This window comes from Mastigoproctus giganteus, chromosome 2 (genome assembly GCF_048544385.1).
Source record: "Mastigoproctus giganteus isolate SK-2022 chromosome 2, ASM4854438v1, whole genome shotgun sequence".
NCBI lineage: Eukaryota > Metazoa > Arthropoda > Arachnida > Uropygi > Thelyphonidae > Mastigoproctus > Mastigoproctus giganteus.
This window is the reverse complement of record NC_143576.1, coordinates 252,701,181-252,727,203: the sequence shown is the minus strand read 5'-3', so window position 1 is coordinate 252,727,203 and position 26,023 is coordinate 252,701,181. Positions and strand designations below refer to the sequence as shown.

The 26,023-nt window shown below is 36.8% G+C and overlaps 1 protein-coding gene across 2 annotated transcripts in view; it reads right to left on the bottom strand.

Moving 5' to 3' along the window:
• Positions 1-4,925: 4,925 nt before the first annotated feature.
• LOC150090383 (uncharacterized protein C12orf56-like) overlaps positions 4,926-26,023 on the bottom strand; it is a 104,072-nt gene continuing 82,974 nt past the window's right edge. Inside the window, exons 10-13 of one of the 2 annotated variants that reach the window (XM_090389842.1) lie at positions 25,216-25,290; positions 21,598-21,675; positions 11,457-11,638; positions 4,927-5,714 (exon numbers count right to left, since the gene is read on the bottom strand). In XM_090389842.1, the coding sequence (XP_090245968.1) occupies positions 5,552-5,714; positions 11,457-11,638; positions 21,598-21,675; positions 25,216-25,290 (498 nt within the window). In that variant the 3' untranslated portion in view covers positions 4,927-5,551. Of the gene's footprint in view, positions 5,715-11,456; positions 11,639-21,597; positions 21,676-25,215; positions 25,291-26,023 lie in introns of both variants that reach the window. The other variant, XM_090389843.1, reaches the window with a different exon arrangement.

The following is a 26,023-nucleotide window of genomic DNA, read 5'->3' as shown; positions in this document are numbered from 1 at the left end:
ATTCAATTAACTACTTTTAACAGACATGTCGTGCCTTTATTCTATTAAATTAAAAACTTTATAACACGATTGGAAAAAACTGCACACGGCTATCACTGTTATTATTATTATTTAATACCACAATTAATAAAAAAATGTTAGCGTAATAAATTTCCAACACGTGTAAATAGTGTAAACAACAACCAGCTGAATGCTTCACCACATGGACCTTTACTACCTGCATCCACGAGCGGTTACTTTGAAGGCAGGAATCTTTCTCGTCTCTGATACGAATGCGCTAATTGCTGATTGGCTCAGATTGTCACGTGAATGATACATAGCACAGTACGATGCCGACAAATTTTGTATGACAGTTTGAAACTTTCAATTTATAAAAAAATTGCAAAAATAAATAAAAATGGCATTGTGGTTAGTGATCGGTGCTATTGCGAATCAGCACAAAATGAGGGCCACCTGTACTGACATATTATGGCTGGAATTGTCTGAATACTAACTTTAAGAATAATACAGCCACTAATATCGTCATTTTTCTGCATATAACTTTGTCCTACTTATACTACTAAAGATTTATCTCCATGTATAACTGTGATACTGTGGTTCCTTGAAAGTTTTCAAGAGCCACAGTATCATATTTACCTTGACCCAATATTTGCTCATAAAATCTAGATAACTTAATGATTCAAATATTTAAAACTGTTATTAATTATACCCAATAGCTGCTAGTTTTTGTGTCTTACTGATATTATTTTTTATTAAAAAAAAAAGCAGAATTTAATAAATGAAATTTAATAAGTAAAAATAAAAATGTGTTAGGTTTTTTTTCCAAATATGTTGGGGAAACAAAATATATTATTCAAATTTTAATTTCTGAACTTAGTGTTTCATATTTAATCTGTTGCAAAGTGCTAGTATAAGAAATAAGAATTTCGTATGTTAAAAATATATGTATAAACAGACTGCCATTGTGTGTCAGTGTGTAATCCTCTTTGCAATATTCACATAAGAGTGCTGAAACATCAGTGACCCACATAAGTTTCCCTTTCAGTACAATACTGTGTTATGATCAGTGAATTCATATCTGTGACATAAAATATATTTTCTTAAGAGACCATCTTTTGAAAATGGATATTAAAACTCTAAGATAAGGACTTACCTGAACATTCAAAAAAAAAAAAAAAAAGCAGTGGTAGCTAACAGTTTTTAAGATTGCGTGGAGGTACATTCAATCATAAATGGTATCCCTAAGTAATTTATTTTATTTTGTGGCACCCCTACGCAATTTTCTGCTGGTTAGATCCGATTGTGTGTGTGTGTGTGTGTGAGAGAGAGAGAGAGAGAGAGAAATATTAAAAAAAATGTTATGTGATGGTTATTATAATAATAACCTTTTTATAATGAAATTAAAAAAAAATAATCAATTTAAGTAACTTAAACCCAAGTGACGTGGCACCCCTGGAATGTTGTTGCTGCACCCTAAGGTTTTTTTTTACACGCCGATTGAAAACCGCTGCTGTAGTGAAAACCAGAGAAAAAAATTGTTTGTATAATATCAGCAGAATTCTGCCAAACAAAAGATACAAAAAAAAAAAAAAAAATGTGTGTGTATATATATATATATATATATTTTTTTTTTTTTTTTAGTGATTATTTATACCATACCATTGTGTAAATTACTAGATCAAAATTTTCACACTTGCTATTCAGAACTGCAACAATTCAGAGTTACACCCAAAGCAATTATCCTGAAGTGTACCCCATCCTTCTCAAGTAACTATCATATGTACTTGTACTCTTAATGCTTGAGCCAGGAGGGTGTTTTGCAATAGTGGCAAATGATATAAGAAAGCAAGCTTATAAATATGCAAACCAATTTCTTATAAGCAAGCTTATAAATATGCAAGATAAAGCAAGTTCATCCTCTATTAATTTGTCCAGGTCTTCCTTGAATTTATTGAAACTACTCACTTTCACAACAACAGAAGTTTGTTGCAATAAAAAGAATTATTTTTAATTTTAATAAAATAAAAAAATCTATATTATCTGAATATATTCGGAGGTGAATTACTTGCAAAAATTAAATAATCTGTAGTTATAAAAGTTATTTTAAACACAATAACCAAAATTTAGTGAATTATGCAATAGCAGTTACGGACAAATGAATATATGCTTGATATGTTTCAACCAGTATGGTTGCAAAAAAATAAAATACAACTATTTGTTTGTTACTTTGAACAAACTTTCTCTGACTAAAATGTTTTTATTATATTTCTTATTCACCACACCCTAAATGATCATGACTATACACACATTAGTATTAGTAGTGGCAAATGATACAAGAAAGCAAGCTTATAAATATGCAAACCAATTTCTTATAAGCAAGCTTATAAATATGCAAGATAAAGCAAGTTCATCCTCTATTAATTTGTCTAGGTCTTCCTTGACAACAGAAGTTTATTGCAACAATCAACCATCTGTCAACTGAAGGAAAACTTCCACACATCTGTCCCACGACCATCTTTCCTCAATTTGAATTTATGCCCCCTCGTGTGTAGTCTGAGCAAGAGAAAGAATGCCATCAGCACTGAGCTTGCACAATCCATTCAAAGCCTTAAACAACTAAATCAGATGCTACAATTTGCAGAACTGAAGACTTTCTTGATAAGAGCACCCTTTTGTTCCCTTCAATCTCGCTGTCCTTCTCTGCACCCATTCCAGCAGCTCTTCATTCCTAAAATGAGGCCTCCAGGCCTGTATGCAATATTCAGATGTTACCTAACGATTGCCTTCAACTATGGGATAATCACTTCCTTATCCCTGTTAAGGAAATATTATACCTGTTAGCAAATATTGTCCATCAGAATGTGATAGGCTGTTACCGATATCTCCAATAAATTTGTTCCTGAAAATTGATGTCAGTTTTGGTAAAGGTGAAGTGGCATAAAAGATAATCTTAATAATTAAAAATAAATTTTTGGAGCATGCATAATGAAATGAAAAATTGACTATACAACAGTTATGAAGGATGAAAGACAGGCATGTAGAAGGATAGACAATTGACTAAATAAAGAATATGTCAATAAAACTGAATCACAATACTCATATTAATATCCATACAGATAATGTAGAAACTTGATTTTAAAAATATATTTTGTTAAGAGAATGAATTGAAAGGAGCTGGTACATAACTACTTGAATGACAACAGTACAGTACAAAACAGTATTGTAAAATGTAAACAGTAGTGATTAGTAATATTTTATTTCATTTAGTGGGATAATACTTACTTAAAAAATGAATATATAAATTTCTTCCTAATTTTTTTGTTCTCTATTTCTCAGCTTATTCTGTACCCAAATAAAAATTAAGTCTCAGATTTGAATTATTCTTACAAATGAAATATATAGGGCTTATAGTTTGAAGTGAAAACTAATTGAAGCCTACAGTGAAACAGATTTTAGGTACCAATATCAACCTGCATTTATCAAAAAAAAAATAAAATAAAGTTCATATGACTTTTTAACATATTAACATACTACACAATAAAACAAAGATCTCATGGGGACTTTAAATTAATATTTGCCCAGAAAGGTATATACATACAAAATTTCACTTTTCAGATCAAGTGGAAATATTTTAGAATTAAACCAGACATATATACAGACTGTTTTAATAATACAGGTTTTTTCCTAACATAACCTATCATACTCTGTCTTTTTTTACCCTCAAAAAATATTACTGAAGTGGACAGAGCCGTCTGTTGCAGCTGATTCATTATATAGCGATCATTCTTCATCACACAAGACAGCACCTTCAGTCACAATCATATTCATTCTGCAATAGAGTACTTCAAACAATTAAGCAGCCATAAGAATCCATGATAAAATTTATCATCTACTTTTAAAAATATTTGCATGTGTTGCAAATTAAGAAAGAAAACCACTTCACTTCATGCAATAATAAGCAGTTTATTAACTTTTGAGGTCTTAAAACTAAACTACAGGGAAATTTTAGATTTTCACTTCATAAATAACATACTCTGGAATATTAGTTTCACTCTGAACCAGGAGAAAGCAACATCTACCCTTTCTTAATTTTCTGGTGAAGAAAGCAGAAAATATAATCACCACCAACATCGAATACAAGCCAACAGACACAGCAACAGTTCTAAATTCACAGTTCAACCATCTACCCAGTGTCAGAGCTGGCACAGTAAAGAGGCTGATTCCGAGGTCTGCAGAACTGCAGCCCTCAGGAATTAGAATATGAGCTAGACAAGATCAGATGACTATTTACCGAAGAATCATATCTTGCATAGTAGAGAGAGAGATCCTGGCTCTCCCTATCATACTGGGATAGGAGAAATGATTTATAAAATAACCAAGGAATACAAACCCAGGTGTACCTTACAGAAAATAGAAACATAAAACATCCTGAAAGCTCCTCCCCCTAGAAATTTTAAAACTAAAGAAGACTGCTAGTGTGGCATGCACTATACTGAGCAGCCCATAGGTTCCACATCAGAAATGAAATGCGAGAGGGAGTATTACTTTCTGCTCCATCAATAAAAATTGTTTCTCTATTTTTGAATCCACATATTATTGTCATAAGCCACAATAGGAGGAGGAAGGAATTTAAAGTCTTGGGAAATTCAACTCAGCCCAAGGAGAAACATCAATAGAAACAGAGGAAATGTAGCCCACTAGTGTTCAGATATCAACCCAGGCTCATTGCAAGCAGAGGCAAAACAGGTCAGGTCAGGTCAGGTTAAGAAGCTAAATTATCTCATCTCTTTCTCTCTCAGCACCAGTTGAACTACACAACAACAGCTTCCTCAGGCCAACACAAAACAGGTGTCAAACTAATTTTTTTTTTTTTTTTTTGGTTGATGCCGAATAAGCTTGCTTTCTTGCATCATATGCCTATGCTAATGCTAATCAGAATTTTCCCTTTGAAACATGAAATCCAGATTACCAGCCAACTAATGTTGGCAAGTAGTATGACGTTTTTTTGTGTTTTGTTTTGTTTCTACCCCAGAGGACGATTTCACAAAATGAGATTGTAACATGATTTTAACTTAAATCTAAATTCTACAGTTTTAGACCTCAAAATTTAAGTTTTGTTACTACATGTGGAAAATTTTTTCTTTTTCATTTCTGTTGACTTTCATGAATTATAATAATGCCCTTCAATTTTCATCACATAAATTTGCACACATATGATTGCTTCATTCATACACATCTTTATAATCAGAATTAAAATCTGTATACCACCTGTTGACCATCATACTGTCCGCAGAAACTGTCTCCTTAATATATCTGAAACTTAACATCAAATATCACATAGAAATGACATAAATATATTCTAATTCAATACACTGTGTTGCTGTTTTCAGAATGATCCTAAATAGAATTTGGATTATTCTTAATGGAATAAATTTATTCTTTACATCTGCAGCAATTAATGGAATGAAAATGCTGATTTCAGTTCACTCTTGAAAGTTCTTGTAATCCTTGTAATACAAAACTTTATTCCTGAATTTGAAATGTCTCATGATCACCCAGCATAATGGGTATTAAAATAGTTGGAGCTATCAATAATAGATGACTTTTTCTCCAGTACTTCATACCGTAAATTGTCCACAAGTTGTAATATACTGTTTCTCATTGGATAATCTATTGGCACATTTTCACTTATGACATGACTCAAGATAAAATACCTGTCATAAAAAAATAAAAAAATTACCATACTTCATACATTTCAAATAACATTTAGAAGAAAATATCTATTATTTATATTTCAAGTAAAAACAAATCACTCTCCCAGTTTTCTAAATCACTTACCTTAAAGTTTATGGCCCAGGAAAGTATAGAAGTTAAGAAAGGAAGGTTTTGTGATATTACAGTAGAATCTGGAGAGATTGTGCAAGGCTCAAGAGGTAGAATTTTTCTCAGCCTGGTCTGTGCTTGTTAACAGGAGAGACTGCTTCTACAGGGATGGAATACACTTAAATAGAAAGGGTACAAGAATATTTGCTGATGCTATCGAGGCAGAGTTAGGTGGGTCGGAAAACTGCTGGCTTGGGGGGATACACGGACTAATAGATTAACAGTAGCTGCTGGCAGAGGCGCCTCCATAGCCAGGTGGGCAGGAGCGGCAGTGCGTAGTACATGCTTCTTGATTAGACCGGGGTTTGAGCCCTTGACCACCAAATACAGAGGATGCGGAAAGGTCAGGGAATGAACACCGCATATCCCTGGAGCAATATGGCCTTAGTTGCTAATGCTTAAAAACCAAATAACAACAACTGCTGGCAGAGGTAAAAGTGATTCTTGCACTACTTCTATTGAAATGCAATTGAGCAGCAGCCTGGAAAGCAAGACAATGGGAATTTCCAGGACCGATGGGAGTCATAGTGGAACAAGTAAATACATGGGCTGTGTTAGGGTAACTAAGAGTAGAAACAGGTGCATGTATACTTGCATGTACACCAATGTTAGGAGTATAGTTAATAAATCCGATGAGCTTGAAGTGCTAGTCAAGAAATCAAAGGCAGATATTGTTGGGATATCAGAGACATGGTGTCACACAGATATAAGCAGTGCAGAACTCTAATTTGGGGAGTACAATGTGTACAGAATGCTGTTAGTTAAGAAACATAAAATCTAAGGAAGTGCATCCAATTGATGTGGGTTGACAATGCAATGTTGAGTTTGTTTGGTGTGATATAAAGACTGGGAAAGGAAAAATGAGTAGGTGTGTGTTATAGGCCTAATGAAACTGATGAGTATAATGAGCAATTGTGCAGAGAAAATAGTGGGCCAGTAAATTAGAGTGTCTTATATTGGGGGATTTTAATTTTTCGGATATTGACTGGAATATGTGGGTTGGTCACTCACACACTAGCAAGGCTTTTGTGGATTTATTGGATGATTGTTTTATAAAGCAGCATGTTCGGGACGCAACTAGAGGGAGTAATACTCTTGATCTGATTATCAGTAGTGATTCTTCATGCATCAAGATCTGCAGATAAAGGAACCACTAGGTGGCAGTGATCACTGTGTGCTGAAGTGGGATTTACTCAAAGAGATAACCACCATCAAGGGAAGGGTTTTGATTTCATAAAGATGGGAGTCATAGTGGAACAAGTAAATACATGGGCTGTGTATTTACTGTAAAGTCTGAGACAGTATTTAAATTCTATACGGTGGAACCAACTGATGATGTTACCAACAGCAAATTCAAAATGTCAAGCATTCAAAGAATTAATCTTGAAAGCTACTAGGATTTTCATACCAACAAAGAAATATTGTTCAAGATTTAGGCCTAAATGGATGTCAGATGAACTAATTAGACATGTGACAGAGAAGAAAAATGCATGGGATACATATAAATTAACATGTGACACAGAAGCCTATGATAGATATAAGTGGGTCTGTAACCAAGTTTCAAAGGAGGTTAGGGAGGCCAAAGCACATTACCAGAAATCTTTGGCAAAGGATACAAAGATTTGTTTTTTTTTTTTTTTTTTTTTTTTTTTAAGAAGCATTAGCAACTAAGGCCATATTGCTCTGGAGATATGCGGTGCTCATTCCCTGAACTTTCCGCATCCTCCGTATTTGGTGGTCACGGGCTCGAACCCCGGTCTAATCAAGAAGCGTGCGCTACGCACTGCTGCTCCTGCCCGCCTGGCTATGGAGGCACAGGATGCAAAGAAAAACAGCAAAGAGTTCTTTATTTATGTAAACTCTAGAAGGAAGGGGATGAATCAGATTGGTCACTTGATATCGATGGTTCAACTGTTGATGATCCTGCTCAGGTAGCTAACAAACTAAATGAATATTTTGTATCGACATTCACACATGAGGAGTTATTCGGGGAGATGAATGCCAGAGGTGTATTCAGCTCTGACAGTAAGCTAGATAATCTTGTAATAACTGAGAGTAAAATGGAGGAGAAATTGTTGAAGATAAACACAAGAAAGGCACCTGGGGTGGATGGAATCTATCCAGTTATATTGAAGGAGGCGGCAAAGGAAGTAAGCAAACCCTTAGCCATAATTATGAGAGCTTTCCTGGACTCAGGAGGTACCCATGGACTGGAAATGTGCAAATGAGACCCCAATGCACAAAGGAGGATCAAAGGGAGACATAGGTAATTACAGACATGTTAGTTTAACTTCTGTTCTAGGAAAATTAATGGAGGCACTGGTTAAAGAAGCATTGCAGGATCATCCATACAAGACATAGCTTGGACACAGCATAGGTTGGTTAAGGGGAAGTCTTGTCTGACTAATTTGATTGCATACTATGATGTAGTCACAAAGGAACTGGATGCAAAGAATAACTTTGATATCATATATTTGCATCTTAGAAAAGCCTTTGATACTGTTGCACATGGAAGACTGCTGCACAAATTGGAGCAGTGTGGCATTGGAGGCAAAATTACTGCTATGGATAAAGGAATGGTTGAGTGGGAGAAGACAGAGAGTGGTAATCAATGGACACTGCTCTTCGTGGACTAATGTTATTAGTGGAGTCCCTCAGGGTTCAGTGTTGGGTCCATTGTTGTTTTCTGTATTTATAAATGATATTGATGATGGTATGTCAAGCTTAATGTCCAAGTTTGCAGATGATACGAAGGTTGGCAGGGTTATTAAGGACACTAATGACAGTACGTTGCTGCAACAGGATCTGGAAAAGTTAAGCAGAATGGCTGAGAGGTGGCAAATGAAGTTTAACATTGACAAATGTAAAGTACTACACATGGGAAGCAGTAATCCCAGAATAACGTATCAACTCTGTGGTACCACAGTGGTAGAGAATGAAAAGGACCTGGGAGTAATTGTGCTGGCAGATATGAAATTTTCTGAGCAGTGTAGACGGTCTGCAAGAGTAGCTCATGGTGTCTTGTCAATGATATACAGGAATTTTTCTAGAAGGGATTAAGGAGGTGATTATCCTCTTGTATAAGGCAGTGGTCAGACACATCTTGAGTACTGTATACAGGTCTGGAGGCCTCATTTTAAGAAGGATGTACAGGTGTTGGAACGAGTACAGAGAAGGGCAACAAGATTAGTGAATGGAACAAATGGTTGCTCTTACGAAGAAAGGCTTAAGTTTTTGCAAATTAGTGTCTGGAGACTAGGCACCTGCGAGGTGATCTGACTGAGGTGTATAAAGCCTTGAATGGTTTGAGCATGCTCAATGCGGATAGGATTCTTTCTCTTGCTCAGAATAATCACCTGTGAGGGCATAAATTCAAATTGAGGAAAGACGGTTGTAGGATAGATGTGTGGAAGTTTGCCTTTAGCCAGCGGGTGGTTGATTGGTGGAACAAACTTCCATCTGTCGTAGAAGTTGATAGCTTAAATAGATTCAAGGCAGAACTTGACAAACATTTGGAGCAAGTGGATGGGTGAAATAAGTGGTTTTTTTTGGCTGATGCTATATAAACTTGCTTTCTTGTATCATGTGCCTTTGCTAATGCTAATCTTATAAATCTAGCAATGCTCTTGCCACATTTTTGAAATCTGATAATTTATAGAACTGCTGGCAGCAAATTACACAATTTACAAAAGATTATGCAACGTTCTGAAGGAATGGCAAAGCAACATTGCCACAATGACATTTATACCTGGCAACCAATGAATGAACATTAAAAAATAATATCTAACTGATACTGTCATTCAAACTGTACATCATATAAATTTTAAAGTGAGCAAGACAGACTTAGAAACTGATACTCAGGAAACGTTATAAATGATTTCAAGCTGCAATTATCAAAAAAAAAACCTCAAAATTCATGTAATTTTCTTACATATTACCTGCCACATAACAGAATAAAGATCTTGTGGGGCCTTAAAATAATAAAATTTCCCAGATTCAAATTATGGAGAATTGCTCTAATTGTGAAATTTAAAAATCACATGGTGCCAGGTGCCAATTATATGGAGGATTATGTTACATATTTTACATTAATGGAAGTCAAAAGCTCTATGATAACAAGAGCACTATGAGAGTACACTTAAACAAAGCTTCCTACCACCAGTATGGAGATTAGAACATTTTTGGTGCATATGTTCTCACACATCTTAAGCACAGAAAAGTAATACAGATGTGGTGGCACAACATGCTGACACACACCTATGCATGAACACCTGAAAACTGGCCTTTGTTACTGACTTGCATCCATCTTTAAATTGTTTAAAACACTCTCTAATTCTGCTATAGGGAAGTGTTATAATGTAATCTTCTTGTAATGAGGAAGAAGCCTCTGTACAATATTTTAAATAGCAAATTTTAAGAGCAGTATACTGTTCTTCATGCATGCCAGCCATAATGACAGAGCTACTACCACTCCAAATGAAGACAGAATAATGTGAATTTGGACATATTTAAGGTTTTTTTTTTTTTTTTTTTTTATGAAAATCCCAAACACGAATGGTATTAGAACCTTCAACTGTTTAGATTGTAATTTTCAGGAAATACATATGAAGGAAGGTTGTTCCAGAAAACGGTAGTTGAATGAATAAATGAGGAAGATGAAAAGTTGGTTCCATGAGTTTGAAGTTGGACAGTAAATGGATGTTGGCGGCACGTGTTCGGACTGTTTTGAAAGAGAGAGTGGGAATTATTATTATTATTAGCCATATGGTGCAAGGAAGCCTGAGGCTTATGCTGCACCAGCCAAAAAAAAAAAAAATTCCCCAAGTTACCCTGAGAGTTTGTTTATTATTTGGTTTTTAGGAGCATTAGCAACTAAGGCCATATTGCTCCGGGAATATGCGGTCGTCATTCCCTGACCTTTCCGCATCCTCCGTATTTGGTCGTGACGGGCTCGAACCCCAGTCTAATCAAGAAGCGTGTGCTACGCACTGCTGCTCCTTCCCACCTGGCTATGGAGGCGCACCCACCCTGAGAGAGAGAGAGAGAGAAGTAGAAAGGAATCACCAAGAAAGAGAAGAATGATGATATCCAGCTCAGGACCCTGGGTTTGCCAAGTTCATACTCACCAGATGTGAGCTCCAAGCCAATTCAGAAGAACAGTGCCCTTTACTTAATTAAAGGATAATTCTACACACTAGTAAATTAGAAATATCTGTAAGATTATTATGATTTTTTTAAATGGTCATTCTTTTTTTGAGAAGCCCTTTTATATATTTATAATTATGGAAATTATACATTCAATTGTAAATTTTCTTATTAGTTGTTTAATTCTTAAATTAATATTTTTTAATTGCATATTCATTTCCTAAGTTGAATTAAATTTTTACAATGGATTATCATTTTAATTTCTAGATCTGTTGCTCTGAAAATGGATCAAATTAGTTTCTAAAAAGAAATCTCCTTAGTTTGAAATTTTAATACTGACAAAAGTAGAAATGCAAAAGTAATCAAATTAACATTGACTGGTTACTCAAGTGAAAATCATGTAGAAAATAGTATATAAATGTATTTACCTAAACTCTTCAGCAAAGGCATATCTCATATGTAAGGCAACTGCGGGTGAGTGAGTGACTAAAGTATGTAGGACAGAAAGCTGCTGATGGAGCAGTACTGCTTGGCTGGGATTCAGTGATACCATGTGAGATTTGGTTGTAAGAAGCAACACCTGACACATCATTCTTGATATGAAATTTTCCTGAAAATAAAATGAATTCACATATATCAATCCTGTATAGTAAAATTAATATGAAAAAATGCTTCATTTTAATTTCTTATATACTGATTAATTTTAAAAATAACATAAAAACACTATATACAACACTTTTCATTGCCTTCAAATCCTTTTTTTTTATTTGAAAATGTTAAAAATTTTGATTCTTTTTATTTATTCTGTCTTGTCACTTTGTTCAGCCACCTCAAGGTCCAATTCTCTGTTCTAAGAAACTACTAGATATATGAAGACGGACTTGCAGAAGTTGGATAACAGAAGCATTGAGGGTATATAGGCATTTGGTTTCATAAGTAATAATTAGGTTAGACTCTGTTGATTCCTGCAAGTTTCTGGTGGGGTGGCCCAGAGGGAATAATTAATTTTAACTTTGGTGGCTTCGAAGTGCTTTAAGAAGTTAAGTGCTTCATCTCAAATGGCCCTAAGGTTGCAGCAGGAAGAGGTTTTTTGGATTTTCTTGCCATTAATGTGGCTCTTGTTATGTTATTTGGAATATATTTCTTGGTGAACAACATTTGTGCTGATTTTATTAGTTAACCCTGTCTTGGGAGAGACCTAAATATTAAAGGTATGTTTCAAGGTTTGTCATAATTTTGGTGCCTCCAGTTTGGATGTTTCTACATATCCTAAGGTGTTGAAGGAGATGAAAAGCTTCAAATTGGCTGCATATGAAGTCAGGTTATAATGGACATTGATAGAGGATTTCCAGGATAGAAAAATCATACCTAGTTGAACGCTCCTTCTACCATCCAACATGTATCAAATTTAAGTTGGACTTGGTGGCTGTTGATAATAAGGATTCAATCTTTGAGAATGTTCATAATGAATTTTAGTTGATTGCCTTGAATTCTAAAATATTGCTGATAAATCACATTCAATGCTTAGGTGTTTAGGCTGTCAAGTGATGCTCAGATATCCAGGAAAATGAGATCAAACTGTTCTTTACAGCGGAGTAACTTTTGCATCCATATTGAGATTTCTAACCACTGAAGTGTTAAAGTGGTTGGAAATTGTTGTTTACCCATTGATGTTAGAATAGAAGTGTGGACAGTGGACAGTCTGGACTATATACTGGGGGGGGGGGGGTGTTGAGCTGTTCAGTAAGCTGCATTGCAGCTCTCCTGGTCATGGAACATTTGCTGTATCTGTACTTTTCATATTGCCATCGTCAATTCCATTACTGTGATATATAAGTGTGAAACAGCAACTACAAAATTGGAAAGCATCAGTGATTTCATAGAAATCCATAGGCACTACATCTGCACTAAGACAATTAATTTGGTGTGGAAAGGCAATTTTGACATGTCTAAAGAACATCTCTGCATTATCCACAATGGTATACTTGAATGTTAGTGCTCTTAGTGTGTAACAACAACAAAACAATACAGTACTCTGCCACAATTTATTGCAGCAATAAGAATGTACTCTACATTAACCATACCGTAGGATTGGAATATTTCAGTGCAATAGTTAAAATGAAATAAAATTCATATGCTTTGCTGTTTCATTTCGATCATGGGGATCTTTCTGCTCCCACTGAAGGCCAAGACCAAGTATTCAACCTCAAGGCGTGGGCTTATGTTCAACTTAGAGACAAATACCATTATCCATGGTTTTGTTAAGTTGCTAATATTTTATAAGATTGTATAGCATCACCTGAAAAGGCAAATTGGACATATATATTTGAAAATCTGACACACTACAAGGACTGGTAGTGTCTCATTTTTTTTTAAGCTTACTGGCTCATCATTTGGCAGATGATCTCTATTAGAATACATATGCTGAATCATAAATAATGTATTTTGTCTAAATGAACAGTCAAGCAGTGTATGGAAATAAAACTTCCATTTAAACACATGACAACCATTATGTGTGCCTAGAACTGGACTTCATATGCCCTACACTCTATAATATTATAAGATTGCAATTGCAATCTTGTAATAGGACAAATGCAACCTAGTTAGTATTGGTATTAACCATATAGTGCAAGGAAGCCATCACCTTTTGCTGCGCTGATCAAAAATAAAATAATGATAATAATAAATAACCAAATAAAAGTAAATATATATATATAAATGAATTTATAAAACAAATAAAAACAAAATAAATAACCTATATATTTTTCTCCTCATGTATCCAGCTGACCTTTGAATTTTCCCAAGCTGTCATTCTCAAATATCCCCAGGAGGTAAATTATTCCAGCAATTTTTAACAATATGCTGGCTAAAATTAAAGTTCTAATAGTTAAAATCACATAAAATGGTTATGTTTAAATAGAGGTTTTACTTCCATACAACACTTGTCTGTTCCGTTAGACAAAATGTCATTCACAGTTATTAACAAAGATCACCCACAAACTGATGAGAGCAAGTAAGTTTTGAAACAACTGTTTTTGACTATGTCCCAGATTTTGAAATGTGTAATGCATTTGTAGGCAATGATATACAACTTTTTGAAGTTGTATATCATTGTATAGCATCACCTGAAAAGGGACCATAGATAACGATATTTGTCTGTAATTGGATTTACGACCCATAAGTCCAAGATTGAATAATTGGCCTTGGTTGTAAGTAGATGCAGAAAGGACCCCAGGATCAAAATCAGGTGCAGTAAAGGGTATGAATTTTATTTCAATACAGTAACCACTTATAATATAAACAAGCTAATAAAATGCATACATAACTTAGAGGATGAGGCAAATTCAAAATGGTTGCTACTTGCCACAGTACAGCCTTCAGTTTGTGCTATGGTATTATGGTGGCATCAGTGGCACAGCAGGAAGTGTGCATTCATTCCTCAAGGTCTTTCAGACTTAGCAGGGGTGTAGCATATGCCTTAGATTTCATGTAGCCCCAAATTTTTGTCCAACTTTGCAGTTAACTGTAGAGCACTATCTATCATAGTTACAGAGTTAGTGGAACTCACTTCCAAGGTATGCTACTGGGAACACTCCATTTTGGCTTATCAATTAGTTCGTCAGCTTTTTTTTTGTTATGCATAATCCTGATGAACCCCTCTACAGATAATCCTGATGACCTCCTCTACAGATAATCCTGTTGACCCCTTCTAGCATTTCTCTACCCTGATAAGAACTTTACTTAGCACTTTGTATAATTATAAATAGTGGTATTGAGTACTGATTATAATCAAAATTATGAAAAACTGTTGAATAATGATGAGCAAAATATGAAGAATTCCTAAAAATACTCCATAAGTCATTTAATTTCACTAAAATATGAAATTAATGATAGGTACTCCTGGACTTCTGCAGTGTAACTTGTTACTTTCTGTTATGTTAACCCTTCAAATAGTATGTAGTGCACTATGCTATCTTCAAATTTTGGAAATAGAATAAAATATCAATATTTTATATCATCATATTAAAAATTTTTACTAAATTCACATATTGTACAGGGTGTCCCAAAAAGGTGTAACCAATTTTAAATGTTTGTAACAAATGTAATTTTAATGATAGAAACACAAAACCTGCGCTAAATGTGCAAAAAACAGTTGAAGTTTTTGCTGACATTCAATATGTGCACCACTTGTCACACGAACAATATCTAATCGGTAATAAAGTTCATCCCATGTTTTTTCAAGGATGTCACGCTTAATCATGGTAATTGCATTTGTAATTCTGCACTTTAAGTCTGCAACAGGGGTCTTGTAGACTGTCTTTGATGAATCTCCATAAGAAAAAATCACAAGGGAATAAATCTGGTGAACGTGGTGGCCACGCAATGAGACCATCATGCCCAATCCAACAGCCAGGAAACTTGTCATCAAGAGACCTCCTCACACCCAAAGCCCAATGTGGCGGTGCTCCATCCTGTTGGAAAATAACCCTATTTGGCAGTTCATCCAATTGAAGATACACATAAAGCTCAAGCATGTCCTGGTAATTATCCACTCTCACAGTCGCTTCTTGAAAGAAAAAGGGTCCAATAACACAATCAACCATGAGGCCAAACCACACATTCACCTTTGGGCTATCTTGCTGATACTCCTGCATGCAGTGTGGATTTTCAGTCCCCAAAATTCTGACATTTTGCTTATTCACCTTTCCCGAAACATAAAATGTGCACTCATCCGTGAAACAAATCCGTGTCATTACACGTTCATCTTGTTCCATTTTCTCCAACATGTCTTCTGCAAATTGTTTACATTTCACACAGTCATCCTGGGTTATGTGCTGGAGAATCTGCAGTTTATACGGGTGCATTTTCAATTTTCTTTGCAACACTCTATGCACTGAAGTCTTGGGGATGGCCAGTTGCTGTGCTGCTGTTCTAACGGATTTTCGGGGACTAAGAACGAATACGACTCTCACAACTTCCATTATTTCCTTCATCAACGCTGGTCGACCAGGGCTTTTCTTAGGATGGACGCTACCTGTTTCCTTGAATAGCTGATACCACTTTCTGATGCTGTTACGGGTTGATGGCTTTATCCCGAATTTAATACGTGTCCGTAGATTTACCGTTCGTAACTTTCCGCTATTGTTATACGATACAACGTTATATCCAGAACTAGATAGCGTTAGCTTAGCTTAGTATAGTATAGTATATAATATAATATTCTCAATTAATCAGTAAAATCTATTAATCTTGTTAAACTTCATTGTCAATTAAATTGTACTTTTTAACTTAATACATATAACGACTTAGATTTTACAAACGTAACATAATTAATTAATACATAACTTGATACGAAAATTATATAAACGGAACTCGTAGATAATACTCGATACTGAAAAATATATATAGCGTTATAACTGTGTTGGGATACAAGTTTAGGGTTATAATTTGTACTGAAATTGAAATTTTATTGAAATTAAATCGAAATCATGACTCAGACCAGAGCAGCAAAGCAAAAGGCTCAAGCTAATGGGAGTGCTGTGGCTCATGGGAGAACTGAGGGGGGCAGCTGCCCTCTGAATCACAGCCTTTTAAAATGCACTGCTTGCTTGATGCTTGTGGATCAATCATGTATGGGACATGATATTGCCAAGGGGGATGTCTTTGTGTAAGGAAATCAGGTGACAACTCAGCATTGTTATGGGCCTATATGAGTGCTTGAAGGACAGGGTGGTTGCCCTCGAAGGATCTAAATTGAGCAGCCCATCAAGCTCTCAGCTGCCCACATCAACGCCAGAGCTTGCACTTGGTCATCACGCAACACAGCGGCAACCCCCAAGGCAGAATGCGCTTGTCCCACAGGAACTAGTAGTTGTTGGTGACTATTTTGAGGGAAACGGGGAACATGGTATGTAAAAAGGATAGGTGGAACAGGACAAGGGTATATCTGCCAGGGGCAAAGGTTGATGATGTTGTAGAGCGGATATCATCTTTTAAGGGCTCAAAAGGTGATATAGTTGTACACGTTGGCACTAATGATATTAAGAGTAGGAGACCGGCGGAATTACTTAACAAGTACAGGTCACTGTTGAAAAAAAGCCATGAATTAGGGTTGAATTTGAAAGTGTCTGAAATTCTGCCCAGACACAATAGGAGGGGGGGGGCCTTAGTCACTGAAATCGCAGGAAACTAGGTGGCAGGGCCTGCCAGAGTAAAACTTCATTCTGTGTACCTGGTCTGCCTCCACGAGGCCAAGTGTGGACAACGTTGGGCCCCAGCAGGGGTCCAGCGGCTAAACGGCCAGATGAACAACAATACACAACACTACACATATACAAAATCCACACACTTTTAAATCTCTGGCCTTCCCAGTGAACTGGTACACCTACAATGAAAGCAACTCAGAGATGGGGGAAACCCCTGGTGCCGTTAGACATCAATACACTTTACACTTTACACAATAGGAGGGAGTATATGACGAGAGCCTTGTCGATCAATTCGGCCCTGGAATGATTGTGCAAAGCTCAAGGGGTAGAATTTTTTTCAGCCTGGTCTGTACTTGTTAACAGGAGAGACTGCTTCTAGACGGATGGGATACACTTAAATAGAAAGGGTGCAAGAATATCTGCTGATGCTATCGAGGCAGTGTTAGGTGAGTCGGAAAACTGCTAGCTTGGGGGGATACAATGACTAATAGATTAACAGTATCCACTGGCAGAGGTGAAAGTGATTCTTGCACTGTTTCTATTAGCAGCAGCCTGGAAAACAAGATGCAGGGTATTTCAGAGACTGCTGGGAATCATTGCAGTAAGAGTAAACAAATGGGTTGTGTTAGGGTAGCTAAGAATAGAAACAGGTGCATGTATACTTGCGTGTACACCAATGCTAGGAGTTTGGTAAATAAATTTGATGAATTTGAGGTATTGCTCAAAACATCAAAGGCAGATATTGTTGGGATATCAAAGACGAGGTGTCACAGATATAAGGAATGCAGAACTGGAAATTGGGGAGTACAATGTGTACAGGAAGGATAGACAGGATAGGAAGGGAGGAGGGGTTATGCTATTAGTTAAGAAACACAAAATCCAAGGAAGTTAAGCCAGTCGATATCGCTGGATAGTGCAGTGTCGAGTCAGTTTGGTGTGACATAAGCATTGGGGAATCAAAATTGAGAGTAGGAGTGTGTTATAGGCCTAATGATATAGTGTGTTATAGGCCTAATGACTCTGATGAGTATAATAAGAAACTGTACAGGGAAATAGAGTGGACCAGTAAATCAGAGAGTCTTATAACGGGAGATTTTAATTTCCCAGATATTGACTGGAATTTGTGGGTTGGTCACTCACACACTAGCAAGGCTTTTGTGGATTTATTGGATGATTTTTTTCTACATCAGTATGTTCGGGAGGCAACTAGAGGGAGTAATACTCTTGATCTGATTATCAGTAGCGATTCTTCATGCATTAAGAATCTGCATATAAAGGAACCACTAGGTGGCAGTGATCACAGTGTGCTGAAGTGGGATTTACTCAAAGAGGTAACTACCATCAGGGGTAAAGGGAAAGGTTTTTGCTTTTGTAAAGGCGACTACAATGATTTGAGACAGTATTTAAATTCTATACAGTGGGACCAACTGATGATGTAACCAACAGCACATTCAAAATGGGAAGCATTCAAAGAACTTATCTTGGAAGCTACTAAGCTTTACATAACAACTAAGAAATATTGTTAAAGGTTAGGCCTAAATGGATGTCAGATGAACTAATGAGACATATGGCAGAGAAGAAAAATGCATGGAATACATATAAATTAATGAGTGACATGGAAGCCTATGATAGATATAAGCTGGTCTGTAACCAAGTCACAAAGGAGATTAGGCAGGCAAAGGCAGATTATGAGAAATCCTTGGCAAAGGATGCAAAGAAAAACAGAAATGAGTTCTTTACCTATGTAAACTCTAGAAGGAAAGGGATGAATCAGATTGGTCCACTGGATATTGATGGTTCAACAGTTAAGGATCCTGCTCAGGTGGCTAACAAACTAAACGAGTATTTTGCATCTACATTCACACTTGAGGAGTTATTCAGGAAGGGGAATGCCAGAGGTGAAGTAAACTCTGGCAGTGAGCTAGATGATTTTGTAATAACTGAGAGGAAAGTGTAGGGGAAATTGTTGAGGATAAACATAAAAAAGGCACCCAGGGTGGATGGGATCTATCCAGTTATATCAGAGGAGGAATCAAAGGAAGTAAGCAAACCCTTAGCCATAATTATGAGAGCTTCTTTGGACTCAGGGGAGGTACCCATAGACTGGAGATGTGTAAATGTGACTCCAATTCACAAAGGAGAATCAAAGGCTGACACAAGTAATTACAGATCTGAGTTTAACTTCTGTTCCAGGAAAATTAATGGAGGCACTGGTTAAGGAAGCACTGCAGGATCATCTAGACAAGAGTTCAGTTATAGCTCGGACACAGCATGGTTTTGTTAAGGGAAAGTGTTGCCTGAGCAATTTGATTTGATACTATGATGCAGTCACAAAAGAACTGGATGCATGGAATAACTTTGATATTATTATTATTATTATTATTATTAGCTATATGGTGTAAGGAAGCCTGAGGCTTATGCAGCACCAGCCAAAAAAAAAAAAAAAAATTACCGAATTACCCCAAAAGAGAGAGAGAGAGAGAGAGAGAGAGAGAGAGAGAGTCAAAAGGGAATCACCAAGAAAAAGAAGAATGATGATATCCAGCTCAGGACCCTGGGTGTGCCAAGCCCATACTCACCAGATGTGAGCCCCCGGGGTTAATATTTATCGTATTTAGTAGTCACGGGCTTGAACCCCGGTCCACTCAAGGAACGCGTGCTATGCACTCTCGCCCCTGACCACTGGGCTACGTCATATTGCATCTTAGAAAGGCTTTTGATACTGTTGCACATGGAAGACTGCTGCACAAATTGGAGCAGTGCGGTATTGGAGGCAAATTGCTGCTATGGATAAAGGGATTGTTGAGGGGAAGAAGACAGAGTGGTAATCAATGGACACTGCTCATCGTGGACTAATATTATTAGTGGAGTCCCTCAGGGTTCAGTGTTGGGTCCATTATTGTTTTCTGTATTTATAAATGATATTGATATATCAAGCTTAATGTCCAAGTTTGCAGATGATGCAAAGGTTGGCAGGGTTGTTAAGGACACTACTGACACTATACTGCTGCAACAGGATCTGGAAAGGTTGAGCAGATGGGCTGAGAGGTGGCAAATGAAGTTTAACATTGACAATTGTAAAGTACTACATATGGGAAACAGCAACCCCGCAGCAACGTATCAACTCTGTGGTGCTACACTGACAGTGGTAGAGAATGAAAAGGACCTGGGGGTAATTGTGCAGGCAGATATGAAGTTTTCTGAACTGTGCAGACGGACTGCAAGAGTAGTTCACGGTGTCTTGTCAATGATATATAGGAATTTTTCTAGCAGGAATAAGAGGTGATTATTCCCTTGTATAAGGCAATGGTCAGGCCACACCTTGAGTACTGTATACAGGTCTGGAGGCCTCATTTTAAGAAGGATGTAGAGCTGTTGGAACGAGTATAGAGAAGGGCAACAAGATTAGTGAACGGAACAAAGGGTTGCTCTTACGAAGAAAGGCTTAAATTTTGCAAATTACAGTGTCTGGAGACTAGGCACCGACGAGGTGATCTGATAGAGGTGTATAAAGCCTTGAATGGTTTGAGCATGCTCAATGCCGATGGGATTCTTCCTCTTGCTCAGAATAATCCCCTGAGAGAGCAGAAATTCAAATTGAGGAAAGACAGATGTAGGATAGATGGGCGGAAATTTGCCTTTAGCCAGCGGGTAGTTGGTTGGTGGAACAGACTTCCATCCCTTGTTGTGGAAGTGATATCCTAAATATATTTAAGTCTCGGCTGGACAGGTATTTCGAACGAACGGAGGGGTTGAAATAGGAGTATTTTTTTATTTTTTATTTTATTTATTTATTTTTTTTTTTTTTTTGGCTGATGCTGCATAAGCTTGCTTTCTTGCATCATATGCCTCTACTTATGCTAATGCACTCCTGAAATTACGTTGAGCCTGCGTTTCAGACCGGGTTTAATAAACCACTCCACTACCTGTGCTTTGGTCACAGGATCCATTTGTTACCTCTTTACTTTAACTTCAGGACAACCGTCACAATCTGCAAATGAAAAGAACGGATTATTGAAGTAAAAACTTCAACTGTTTTTCTGACATTTAGCGTGTTTCTACCATTAAAATTACATTTGTTACAAACATTTAAAATTGGTTACACCTTTTTGGAACACACACACTGTATATTCCCAAGTGAAAGTTTTCAAAAAATGAAATAAAAATAAGATTTGTAACTGTCTAATATCAAACTTGACAATCAAAAAGAGGATTATGTAGGTCCCTTTGTTTGTTACTGCACAATAAAAGTTTATATAAGAATAATGAACAGAGATGTAAAATATAAAAATAATATCATAGGAATAAATAACAGTTTAAATATATATTTTTTTCACCACACTGTAAATCGATGATTATTTACCAAAGACTTTGCCTCAGATATGGTTCTCACTATCCACGATACACCATATGCCTTCTGGTTTGTCGCCATTTCTCTACCCTGAAATAATTAGAGAATAAAAACTTGTTTTCAGATTAAAAAATTATTTAGATAAAATTTTAGGTTAATATTTAGAAAGATATTTATTAACAGGCATTATTCTCTTTCAGTATAATTTTTTTTTTTATTTTGCCTTACAGAACTATACAGCACCAAAATAGAAAAACAGCAAAACTGTCTGAGGTCTATATTTAAAAAATTATGTAGAGTATTAAGTACAGGATATATATTATAGTAAACGTAGTTGAAGAGTAAATTTAATTAATAAAGCAAAAGAGAGAAGAATAAATTCAATTTTATTTCTTAGATATTATAATCCTCTAAAGAGCAGTTGGAAGGAGTTAGTATGTAATAGCAATCAAGGACACGCCGGAGGGAACGCACAATCACACTTAAGGAATGTGGCAATATTGTATCCAAAAAGATATCTACCGAGTAGACTCGACGTCCACATCCATATGAATAGCGTGAATAATCAAGAATGCCGTTAGATTGAAGAGCTTTCGAGAAAGGAAAATTCGAGAAGGAACCCTTGATAAGTGGAAGTAGATGATCGGCTGATCGGATACTGAAAAATGAGTGGGCAAGCTTTTGAGCCTACCATGTGATTGGAGGGGAATCCAGGAAGCAAAGAGGGGAGAAAGGGCGAAGAGGGGAGAAAGGGCGAAAAGGAGTCTGAAGAAGGTTGGTGATGTGAGGAGGAGTGGGATAGTTTCTGTGTAAGGGTGAGCGAAGCTGATAGGGAGTGTAAAGCTAAGAAAGGTAATGTGCCATGTAGTGAGAGAGAACCTCCAAATAAAAGTGAAATCCCTACAAAGAGATGAAATCCATGGGAAGAAGTGAGGAGTCATGTTTACATATATATATATATATATATATATATATATATATATATATAACCCCAGGGACTCACATCTGGTGAGTATGGGCTTGGAACACCCACGGTCCTGAGCTGGATATCATCATTCTTCTCTTCTTGATGATTCCCTTCTACCTCGCTCTCGCTCTCTCTCTCTCTCTCTCTCTCTCTCTCTCTCAGGGTAACTCAGGAATTTTTTTTTTTTTTTTTGGCTTTTGCAGCATAAGCCTCAGGCTTCCTATACACGGAAGCCATATTAATGTGGCTGGAGTGGAGACAGACCATCACAAGCAAATTCAGCCACAGCAGCAGGGCCACTGGCAGTGGATAACAGGAAACAAGTTGTCTGGTCTAATGAATGGTGAATCATGTTTTCAACTGAACCATGCAGATGGACAGATGTGGTGTGATGTAGTTAACATGTGGCTCCCAAAACCCAGTTTCAAAACAATGGCAGGGAATGTATAGACCAGTGGAAAAGAGCAATAGCCTGAAGCATGAGATGGGTGATTCTTAATACTTATTAATCAGCACCTCACTGGAGACTTACAGTTCCATTATTTGTAAACATGTGTGCATTTATGGTAGCTGTTCCCAGATAAACAAAGCATTTTTCAACAAGAAAATGTTTCATGTTACATGGCTGCATTAATCCTAGACTTGTTTGACAAGTATTTCAATGAGTTCAGAACCGATTTGCGAACAGATGTGCGGAGTTTGCCTTTAGCCAGCGGGTGGTTATTTTCTGGAACAAACTTCCATCTGTTGTTGTGGAAGTGAATAGCTTGTATAAATTCAAGGAAAAACCAGAAAAACTATTGGACGGAATGGACAGGTGAAATGGGAAGTTTTTTTTTTTTTTTTTTTTTTTGCTTGATGCTGTATAAGCTTGCTTTCTTGCATCATTTGCCACTACTAATGCTAATGGTTACTGCACCATAACTAATTAGATTGGTCATACAGGATCTGCCTTTAACAAAATCCATACTCTGATTCCCATATAACTGCATTTTTTCCAAGGTGATCCTGCATTACTTCATTCACCACTGACTCCATTATTTTCTGGGAAACAAGCCTAGTTTATGGATCTATATTTAGTCACTTCACCCATCAGAGAACTGAACTGTATCCCATTTGTCAGTGCTTCAGGTCACATGTTCATGGCACCAGTTTTGACAAGGACTATGGTGGTTTGGGTTTAATGGGGTACAAACCACTGGCTTCTTTGCATAGAATCCACTTGAACTGGTCCTTCTTAACACAATCCGGTTGCATAGAATCTACTTGAACTGAGACTTCTAAACACAGTCCTGTTGGAAATATTTTCACCAGTGACAGCAGCAAACTCAAGAGACAGTTGATGACAGGACGTCGTAGGGTTCCGTCTTGCTGTTAGAGCTAGATAGCTGTCTGTTCTGGATGATATAGCCCTCAGGCGACTTTGGCCAGCTCTTCCTGTAATGGTTCCTTCTCTTGAAACTGCTTCCATGGTGCCAAGATGACACAGCATGGCACAAAACCACCTACGCCTGCAACTCTCCAGCTTCAAGTCATCCAATGACCCGCCATCTCAAAGACTCATCGAAACGGTGATGACTTGCCATCCTCAGCACCTGAGAGATGTGGCTGTCCCACTGAGAAAGCCATAACACGGGAATGAAGTGATGTGGTTCCAACCCATGTTTTTGTAGGCATAAATAATTTGCATAATGTGCTGCTCTGTAAGGCAGTACATCGATTTCTATTGGATACTTGGAATTTGCATGCCAGAATGCCTATTAAATCAAATATCCGCCTTCAGCGACACTGTTCACAATCAACTATTCATGAAAAACATTTTGTTCTATTAATTTTGTCAATCACTGTATCACAGAGGACAGTATGCGGTTTCGTACTCCTAATATTGGTTTTGTGAGTGACCACTGGAACTGCTCACAGTTACAGACACTATGTCCCAGTATGGGTATAGTACTGTAGATGCTGTACTGATATTGTAAGTATGCATTTTCAGTATCTAGACACTTGGCCATAACACTCCAAAAGCCTCAGCATGTTAATTGTTGTTGTAGGATTTTAAGAGCATCAGCGACTAGGATCATATTGCTCTGTGCATATACTGTAAATTGCGTGGACTCTGGTCGATTTTCTGTTTTGCTGGACGAACAACCCGAGTTTCCGTGAGAAAAACCATGCTATCCTCTCCTGAGACCGACTAACTGAGCTCGCTGAAAAAGGACCATAAAATTCCTCACGTCATTTAACTGCTGTGATATATAGTGAAATGTTATCCGCAAACCCACGATATTATGAGGTTTATTTCTGAATACTTTCCCTTCAGTACTCTCCTGGGAGAAAATGTTTCAAAGAGTTATATCTTTAAACCAGTGGAACGTAGGATTTACTGATTATGCATTCTGGCAGAAAACGCTTTCACCAGCTCTCTCATGAGTTTGAGTTTTCTATATTTCAAACGTTTCTTACGGAAAGGCTGAACGTGTCCACAACAAACTTTCCCACCCATGTTGCAAATAATTGCTCTACTTTTCCCAAATTCTCCTTCTCCTCTCAACTTCACAATTCGGTATAAGAATAATGCACTTTAATAACTTTTGAAAATCATAAGACACATAACAAATAATAAAAAAAGAACTTTGCTAAAGATTGCAAAGTTTTTAACACACCTGATATGCAAGTTGGACGAAACGATAGAGAACAGCGGTACACGCGTTAGTCAGTTCTGCCACCGACCGAATGAGCTGCAAAGAAATCAAATTTTTTATTAACGCATTGATTAAAAAAACATTCAATTTTTAAATCTTTACACTCTTCTATTTTGAAAATTACAGAAAAAGTAAAATTTTCCTACTCTTCTTAAAATCTAAGTTCCAAAAACAGGCATATGCCAGTCCAAGAGATGTAAAAAATAACCCCAGAACAGTAGCGAAACGATTATAATTCCAAGTTTACCACTAGGAGAGAACTTATTCGGGAATCTCGCTGGTGATGGAGGAGAACCCAGAATTTATAGTTTCGTTGTTACCTCATAGGGCCCTTCTGGGGCAGTAACGAAAGTATCCTACAGGAGATTTCTTACAAAGTTAGGTAAACACACCAAGGATATACAGTTTGGTAAGGCTAAGAGGTACAATCCAGTTCCTCTACACGTTAAAATGTTACTGAATTGCAATTTGTAAGGTCTGCAAGTGTTCTGTCTATGAATCAATCATATGACAGAACACTGAAGAAGGCGTTCTCCATTAAAAGTCTTAACACCAACAACTATCTGATTATCATCCAACTGTTATCATCAACGAGAGCGCAGCCATGTGCTGCCTCTGAGAAACACCAACTGACAATCAATTACCAAGAAAGTGGCACTAGAAGAACTCAAAAGCAGGATAACGTCCAAGAAACTAGTCTTATAGGATGGTATTAACAAGAATTTAAGAGTTTAACCTCATTGCTAGAACGCAGTCAAGATTATCGGCT